The 8,959-nt window shown below is 33.0% G+C and overlaps 1 protein-coding gene across 3 annotated transcripts in view; it reads right to left on the minus strand.

Annotated features, from left to right (window-relative positions):
- Positions 1-13: 13 nt before the first annotated feature.
- LOC123011967 (putative epidermal cell surface receptor) overlaps positions 14-8,959 on the minus strand; it is an 11,247-nt gene continuing 2,301 nt past the window's right edge. The window contains exons 1-7 of one of the 3 annotated variants that reach the window (XM_044409702.1): positions 5,115-5,136; positions 4,654-5,061; positions 3,452-4,405; positions 1,582-2,139; positions 1,371-1,533; positions 233-1,320; positions 14-184 (exon numbers count right to left, since the gene is read on the minus strand). In XM_044409702.1, coding sequence (XP_044265637.1) covers positions 177-184; positions 233-1,320; positions 1,371-1,533; positions 1,582-2,139; positions 3,452-4,405; positions 4,654-5,061; positions 5,115-5,121 — 3,186 coding nt within the window. In that variant the 5' untranslated portion in view covers positions 5,122-5,136 and the 3' untranslated portion in view covers positions 14-176. Of the gene's footprint in view, positions 185-232; positions 1,321-1,370; positions 1,534-1,581; positions 2,140-3,451; positions 4,406-4,653; positions 5,062-5,114; positions 5,137-8,959 lie in introns of those variants that run through there. The other 2 variants (XM_044409701.1, XM_044409703.1) reach the window with 2 other exon arrangements.

Genomic DNA, 8,959 nt, shown 5'->3' on the forward strand with positions numbered 1-8,959 from the left:
TTTGTACCACAAGTGTTTTTACTTCTTTTATTTAATTTTAGGAAAATAGTAATTGCAAACAGTAACATTTTGAATGGTTTAAATTTAAATAAATAATACACAATACCTAATTCTAAAATTAAATCTTACAAGTAAAACTATTTGCTAATATTTACACCAGTCGAGGTCTTTCATTTTCATAACCCTAAAAGAGAGCAAATAAAAATTAATCGTAAACTTTTTTTTTTCCTACCCATTGTCTCTTGTTGAATCTCCACTTTGTAGGTTGGATTATCATAGGCCGATTGACTAACCCTCGGCGGGGGCGGCGTAATGGCAGCTTTATTCTGATTGTGTCTCCTAACTAAAATCAGTAACAAAATCAACGTACTCATAATGGCAATCGCCGCTAGGATAGCAACAATGACTAGGGGCCCATAATAGTCGCCCTTTTGCTCCCCTCCTGCTAACAATTTGTCCGATTGAGTGGGTGATGCCCCCAACGCCGATGCCGCTCTCGGTTTCGTTATAAAATCTTGAACATTACTAGTTTTAATTTTCCCATTGGTGAGATAAACCTCCAACCACAAGCGATATCTAGTCCCTGGTTTTAACTCATTCACCACCGTTTTCGTAGGGGAATCCCGCTTCGCAATTTTAAACGTACTATGATCTTCTTTGCCTGAATCGCTTTGATAAATCGCACGATAGATATTGACGTATTTGTCTTCCGGGTAAGGCACCCCAGACCAGGAAATTTCTACACTTGTTGACTTGATATGAGAGATATCTAATGTGACATTGAAACCATAAGTATCGATTTCGTTCGCTGTAGTAAAATGAAGCATATGTTCAGCGTGAAGTTCGGTCAATTGTCCCGGAAAAGGAATGAAAAAAATCCCAATTTCGTATTTCCTATTCGGTTTGAGATTCTCAAGTGTGTAACTTGTCACAGATCTGTGTATTAGTGGAGTAGCATCGTAGATTTTTCCTTCAATTTCCTTAAATCGTAACTGAACTCCATCAATAAATTGCAATTCGTATTCGGTGAATTTCCTCCAAATCACAGTTACCCACGTTGCATTTATATCACTGATGGCCAATTCCGGTTCAATTGGTATCATAGGAGGTAAAGTAGTCGCATTGTGATCTTTAAGAGTTCTTATTTTATAAATTCTACTACTTGGAGTGTTGTGAAGATCGCGCAAAGTTATCGTTATTTTAATCTTGTATTCAGTGTCAGGTTTGAGGTCTAAAAGGTCGAATTCAAGTTGAGGAGTGGCGATTAAGTCGTTAGGAGGTGCAAAAACTTGCAATTGCCATGAATTCACATCGACATCACTGAAAAATCAAACACAAATATAAGAAAAACAAATCGAATGTGATTTTACTCGTGATGTGTGTATCGCACTTCCACTCGTCCATGCAACCCCACAATCACCGAAGGGACCACAAAAGCCAATCGCACGGTATGAGCATCGACGGCTTCAAGAGCAGTCACTGTTATATCATCCTGTTGCATTGTGGGGGGGAAACCCCCTGGAAATTGTTGACCTACAATAAATCACTTGATCGTTTCATACAATTAGTAAAGCGACAAACCTCGAAATGTCGTCGCATTAGACAAAATTGGACTTTGTGGGGCTAAAAGTACCGGTCCGTTAGTGAATGATGGTAAAATATGACCATTAGGGTTTGCATTTTTGTGCACTTCTTGTAAAATTTGCTCAAGAGTTATGCCAGGTGGTAAATCGTTCGAATGACCGTTTTGTGGAATGACATAAGGGATGAAATGTTGAAGGCGATTTGGGGGAACGAAAGAAGGTTTATGAATTTCGACAACGGATCCTGAGGGATAATTCGTGATTTCGGGATGTTGATGAATGAATTGTAACAATTCGTCTTGATTTCCAAGTCCCGATGATGATGATGATGATGGTTTCTTATTATTTTGTTGAGGTTTTTTATAATTCGGATTGTAAGGACCAAGAAATTTGTCTTTTTCGTTCTTATGATAATATGGATTTTCGTCGGGGGGTAAATTCGGAGGTGTAAAGGGTTTAAGAGGGTTTTTATTTTTATCATCGGTTTTATTATGGTTTTTGTAAACTAGTAACGGTCCCATGATTTTCGATGCTGTTTCGTTACGTCCATCAGTCTCTGAAAGAGATTTTTGTCACAGTTTCTAAGTAAGTACATGATGGCCATCCCAAAGAAGTTATACAGGGTGTATCAGAACTCGCGTCTCTGGGAAAAATGCCATGTAAGGTAAGATACCAAGAACATGGAAAAACGGTTAAAAAAAAGTTTCAAAATTTTTGTACTATAGTAAATAATTATAAAAAAAACCTGTACAAGATCATCAGTATCCAGTGTTGCCAGATCAGAAACATAAAATTCACCAGATTCGAGTAGAAAATTTTGCCAAATTTTCACCAAATTACAAAACTTCACGAAAAAACGTAGTTTTCACCTTAAAAATCTGCTTAAACTCTTAAAAAAATCAAAAATGACATGCTTTTCAATATAATTCTGTAATTTTTCAGCTTGTTTTCAACAAAATTTTGCGAAATAATTTGTTTCGAAGAGCAAAAATAATCAATAATCAATCAAAATGATCAAATTTATTGAATTTTTGGATTGTTTTTAACGAAATTTTGCAAAGTAATTGTATTTCTAGTTGAAAAAGTAATCGAAAAAGACAAACATAAAACATCATTTTCGATTCTGTCTAGTAAAATCTTGTAAAAAAAACAAACAGAACTATTTTTAACCAATTTTGTGGTTTTTCAACTTTTTTGAAAAAAGTTGACTAAATAATCAGGTTTCTGGTTGAAAACGTGGAAAATGCTCAAAAAACAGTTTTTATTTTCTTTTCCAAAAAATCACCAAAAACTGGATGTCCATTGTATCTGTTCCCGCCTGAAGGAGCAAAAAAAGACAACATATTATACATTTCATAAATTATTTTGTGTAAAGTATTAATTATTCTAAATTGAATAATCATAGTCGGTGCTTGATTATAGAAAACTTCAAAAAAAAATAAAAATCAAAACTGAAATGTATATAATAATGGGAATAACAGCAAGAAATTAACAAATTATTGTATTGGTTGCTTGCCTATTTATGAAATTCAAAGAGAGAACAGATAAAATGGGCACCCTGTATAATATTTTTACAAAAGTTTTAACCAAATCACCAGATCTGCTGAAATTTCACCACACCTGGCAACACTAGCAAAATTATTAATTAAATAGACATAAAAAATGTCAAATGTTAAATAAATGTCGCAAAAATTGGCGGATTTTTTAAACATTTTTTCCATGTTCCTTGTACCTTACCTTACATGACATTTTTTTTCCACGGCGCAAGTTCTGGCGCACCCTATATACTACTATATACAGAGTGTTTTGTCAGTCCTGTACAGTCGTTAGTCTATAACCCCACAAAGTACAGTTTTGGTGCCACTTACCTTGACTGCACACCCAATACATGCAGCATTCGTCATCGGGAAGATGATCCACCATTGCTTGATGTGGTGGACATGGAAGTGTTGGAGGCGGTAAAGCCGTCACCGGAGGACATGTATTTTGACATTCGACATTTCCCATTTCGCAATAACATCGTTTTTCACAACCGGTGATGTTTTCAGGTAATTGTTGCCAATTTTGGTAAGTGTGACCTTCATAGACACAAGAACCGTTACTTTTACATTTCAACTCTTGAGGACAACAGTTTGGAGGCGTCGGATGGAAATTCGGAGGCACTGTCTCCCATTCAACACAATTTGGATCGAGCACATCCACGCCAAAATATGTAGGACATTCAAGTTTTAAACATTTCATTCCTGATTCTTTACAAACACACAGAGACGTACAATTATCATTGTACTCTTCGTTTAATTCATAAAACTTGTCTTTGTAAGTGCAACCTGTAGAAGATGAAGTGTTTGCTGACACGATTTTAATACTTTCTTTGCTATTTTCCAATTTGAGATACTTGGTTCCGTCCATAACATCGACATATTTCTGTGCTCTTATTTTATAAGTTTTCCAATCATTCTGATCTGAACTCCCTTCGATATAAATCGAATTCTCTTTATCGTTCAATTTCGGATCAAATTCTAGTTCAACTGTTGATTCATTTAAATATTTTGCTTCAATTAGTTTATGGTGAATTTGCATGGAATTGTCCGATTCATGATCGTCCAAAGTCACATCACAAAGCAATTTCTTACAGCAGGAATCATTCGGATCTTGGACTTGCACACACTTATCGTTCGTTTTATTAACAGGAGGACAGCGTGGCTTGCAGGACGTTTTTCCTGCTATTTCACACGTACAAACTTCGTCACAATCTTTATTGAACGATTCGCCACGATTGTAAGTGTGATTCTTGAACGTACAGATTTCTAAAGGCTCCGTTTCTGGAGGTAAAATAAAAAATTAATACAGACATTCTTGTGTTTTAAGTTTTTAACAGTAAAGCTGAGTTAGAATGCGGATGAACGTTGATTTTTCTAGTAAATAAAATAGGTTACCGACCGAGAGTCGCTCAGTCGGTATTACAGGAAACTATACATCATAGAGTTAAAGAAGAAGAAATTTTGTCCTGAAATCGTGCAAATGCTACTCTACAACCCCCATAGCTACTAAATTCCCCCCATTTACCTACCCGTATCTGCTGTGCAAACCAAGACCGCACAACACTTGTCTTCAGTGTCTTTCTCTATGCACAGCGGATCTTCAATCTTCTTTCCTTTCCTCACCATGGGTTTGAGACATCTGTCTTCACATTGCATCTTGCCGTTCCGGCATGTGCACACCGATTCGCATCCGATTTCTAATTTTTCTCCTTCTTCATAGGTCAAGCCTCCTTTTGAGCAAATGGTGATATTGTCGTGTTCTTCATCGATGGTGACATCGCTGAGGTCTCCATGTTCATCATGTGTGTTGTTCAATGATTCCGTCATTGTGAAATTAAGGGCACGTCCTTTGTGTTCGTCGTCTTCGGCGAGCATATTCATGGATTGAAGAAGAAGGGTTGGTTTCTTAGTGGTTTCTGCAAGAATATAAGAAACGACTTTCACCAACAACATGATAATTGGTCACGAGAGTGCACCAGGATGTGCACACCTGTCATACGGTTTTGTAACTGTATCGTTTTCGGAAAGTTTACACACTGATAATTGCGTTAAAGTTTCAATTAAAACGAAGATTTGGAGCAATGAAAGATCTTTACTAAACATTTTTTTTTCGGTCAATTGTTCTAAAGTGTAACAAAGCTTAACTTTTGACTTTTCAGGTAAAGTTTACTGTAAACTACCTTTTACTGTCATTATGACTGACATTTGACAATTAATCTTTTTTTGTTGTTAAAATAGTTAATTAAACACTTTGTCTGTCTTAGGAAGTTTATTAATTGAACCAAGTGTAATTAAATCATCGCTTTCATCTGCACAAATCACTATTTCTGAAAGTAAATAAGTCAAAATGACAAACATGACAAGAGTAAAAAATGAGGTTATTAATGTAAAGGTTGTTTTAGAGTTTACATTATGAAAATGACAATACTGCCCAAAATTTTAATTCCGCAACTGTACACTTTAATATACATAATAAAGAAATAAATGAAGATAATTAATTAATTATATATATAATTAATTAAGATAAAATAGTATTAAAATGAACAAAGAAAAATAACAACAACAAATTTTGGACGATTTGACATTCGACTGACATGAAAATGTAAATCAGGCCTAAGACAACTAACCTCACTGAATTTTTTGTAATTTTTATCCTGATAGCCAGAGAATAAACGACAATAAATCAAAATAATTTATTAAACTTGTGTAAAAACACGTATGCTGTCATTATTCGGAAAATCGACGTCAACAATAAATTTCAACTAAAAATTTTAAATTTTAGTTTCAAACGTCAATCATAAAGCGTGTTTTACATTGACATTTTTTGAACTGATGTCCAGAATTCCGTGTCCGACACTGTATTAAAACAAAAGCAATCTGACAACTAACATAAATCTTTATAAACAATCTATTTTTCGGGTTTTTTTTTTTCAGGTACAGTTGCGGAATTAAAATTTCGGGAAGTATTTTTTCTGTCACTTTAAAAAGTTCACTGTAAACTACCTTTTACTGTCATCATGATTCACATTTGACAATTAAACTTTTTTTTTGGAGTTAAAATAGTAAATTAAACAATTTCTCTGTCTTAGGAAGTTTATTAATTAAACCAAGTGTAATTAAATCATGGCTTTCATCTGCACAAACCACTATTTTTGAAAGTAAATAAGTCAAAATGACAAACATGACAAGAGTAAAAATGAGGTTATTAATGTAAAGGTTGTTTTAGAGTTTACATTATGAAAATGACAATACTGCCCAAAATTTTAATTCCGTAACTGTACACTTTAATATGCATAATAAAGAAATAAATTAAAATAAAATAAAATGAACAAAGAAAAATAATAACAACAACAAACACACTGGCGGACACGGAATTTTAGACGATTTGACATTCGAATGATATGAAAATGTAAAATAGGCCTAAGGCAACTAACCTCACTTTGGGTTTTTGTAATTTTTATCCTCTAAAAAATAACAACAAATCAAAATAATTTATTGAACGTATTGCTGGCATTATAAAATAAATTTCAACTAAAAATTTTAAATTTTAGTTTCAAACGTCAATCATAATGACAATAAAGCGTGGTTTACATTGACATTTTTTGAACTGATATAAATCTGACAGCTAACAAAGATCTTTATAAACAATTTATTTTTCGGTCAGTGTAACAATGCTTTTAAATAAAATTGGTGCGAAGATGTCAACATTTTTCAATTGCAAGTCACAGTTAGAATTAATTATAGAAAAAGTGCAAATTGCTACTCGTGTAAACAATTTCCTACTTTTAATGTAATTGCAAAGTTCCCACGGAGAATTTTAAAGTTGCTGAATCGCTAAAGCATTACATTTTAATAGTTTGTCAACCGAGAGTGGGAAAAGTTTTTGTTTCAAAAAATTATAAAATTTTATTTCATTTTTCTTGAGAAATTATTCATCCGAATGTACCCACTAAACAGGTTTCAAATATTACGTAATAACTGCTGCGTCTTATCAGCTATTTTTAGAGTCGTGCATAGAATCTTAAGTTACTTGTTTTTTAACTGTTTAATTTATTAACAATTCTTAATTAGAGGATTTTATAAAACTAAATTGTGTCCTTGAATGATGAAGTTAGTGGCACACGCACATAAATTAGCATAATTTCGACGAGAAAACTTGTTGACATAATTTTAGCCAAAAATTTATGCCAAAGATGAGTTCAAAAAACAAAAAAAATTCTGAAACGGTACCTCCAATATGTAAATTGCAACTTGTTCTCAAGCAACACCTAACGGCATTTATTGCCACAACAACGTAAAACAATGCAACAATTTTAAAATCTTGTTAATTCTAATCAGTCCATTGAACTTGACGGAAAACTCATATTGAAAAAAATGATAATTTTCACACTCCATTACTTCAACCAACTTAATCTAAACAAAGATCTGCTCGTATAAGCGTAGTTCCTCAGTAAATCAGTCTAGTAGGTATAATGAAATATGCAAATTATTAAACTCGCTATAAAAGAGTGAAAGTTTCAAGTGATGTTGATTCAACAATGGCCAACCATTGTTTATTATATGACCCATATTTATTGTTAAATTGCCGTTTGCACGATTTTAACTACTAGCCATTTCGAAACGTAATTTGCACCAAATTGCCCCATTTGTTTTAATAATCTTTAAACAAGATTGCGATTACGTAAAACTAAAAATGAAGAACTTGAAGAAACTAGTTTTATTTATTTAGTTGCTGAGAAAGGAAATATCAATGACTCACAATTTCCTTTAGAGTTATTTTATTTGCATTTCCATATAGCACACGTGATAAAACCTACGCTAACTACGACTTATCTACTAGAACTTTTTTCACTATACAGGGTTATTCATAAATATGAAGCAACATTTGAACCTCAAAAATGACCTAAAAAATGATGTTAGTGTCCGATCTCTATTGATAATAATTTTACAGCCCTCGGAATGTAGGTATGGAAATCTTTTTTTTTTTAATAACTTTGGAACCATTTGATCAAATATTATAAAATTTGGAATAGTTACTTGCGAGAACATACCCTTTAGGCTAGTAATTACGAAAACCGGATACATTTACTCAATTTCCGGTTTCAGCAGTTGCAGATCACGTTTTCTGTGTTTTTCCGTTTTTTTGGCCTCTTAACACTAATTTTTTATTGCTTAAATCTAAAGAGTAATCAATTTTGAATAAAAAACCTCTAGAATGGACCGTTTTAAAGATATTTTAATTTAAAGTGAGGACTGCACAACACTGAAAATGAAAAATATGAATTTTGAATAAGTGGTATCCACGGCAACCAATAACCATGGTCACATAAATCAGACATTTGTTAACTTTGACGATAAATTTTTATGATTTTTTTATGAATTAAATGCTACGAAATCCATTTTGATTTATTCTAACTTATGTTTGGAGTCTGTGGTAAACCCTTTTATTAAATATTTTCGATTAATCGTCTAATAATCGTCCAAGTTGACAGATGCCTGACAGCAAAATATGTGACCATGGTCATTTGTTGCCGTGGATGTCACTCATTCAAAATTCATACTTTTTGCTTTCAGTGTTGTGTAGTTCTCACTTTAAATTAAAATATCTTTAAAACGGTCCATTTTAGAGGTATCAGGAACGTATCCAGGAATTAATAAAATGATTACAAATTATTTTGATCTCTCGGTATATGTATGATTTGTATTAATAAGTGTGATTTAAAAAGAATTCTAATGTTTCTATTTAAAAAACTTTAGGTCATAAGGTTTTTATATTTAAATTTAAATATAAAAATAAAAAATTGAAGCTTTTGGTGGCAAGTTTGGGGGGGGGGG

This window comes from Tribolium madens, unplaced genomic scaffold, assembly GCF_015345945.1.
Source record: "Tribolium madens isolate multiple individuals breed KSU strain unplaced genomic scaffold, Tmad_KSU_1.1 Scaffold_91;HRSCAF=231;Tcas5.2_LG7, whole genome shotgun sequence".
Classification (NCBI taxonomy): Eukaryota; Metazoa; Arthropoda; class Insecta; order Coleoptera; family Tenebrionidae; genus Tribolium; species Tribolium madens.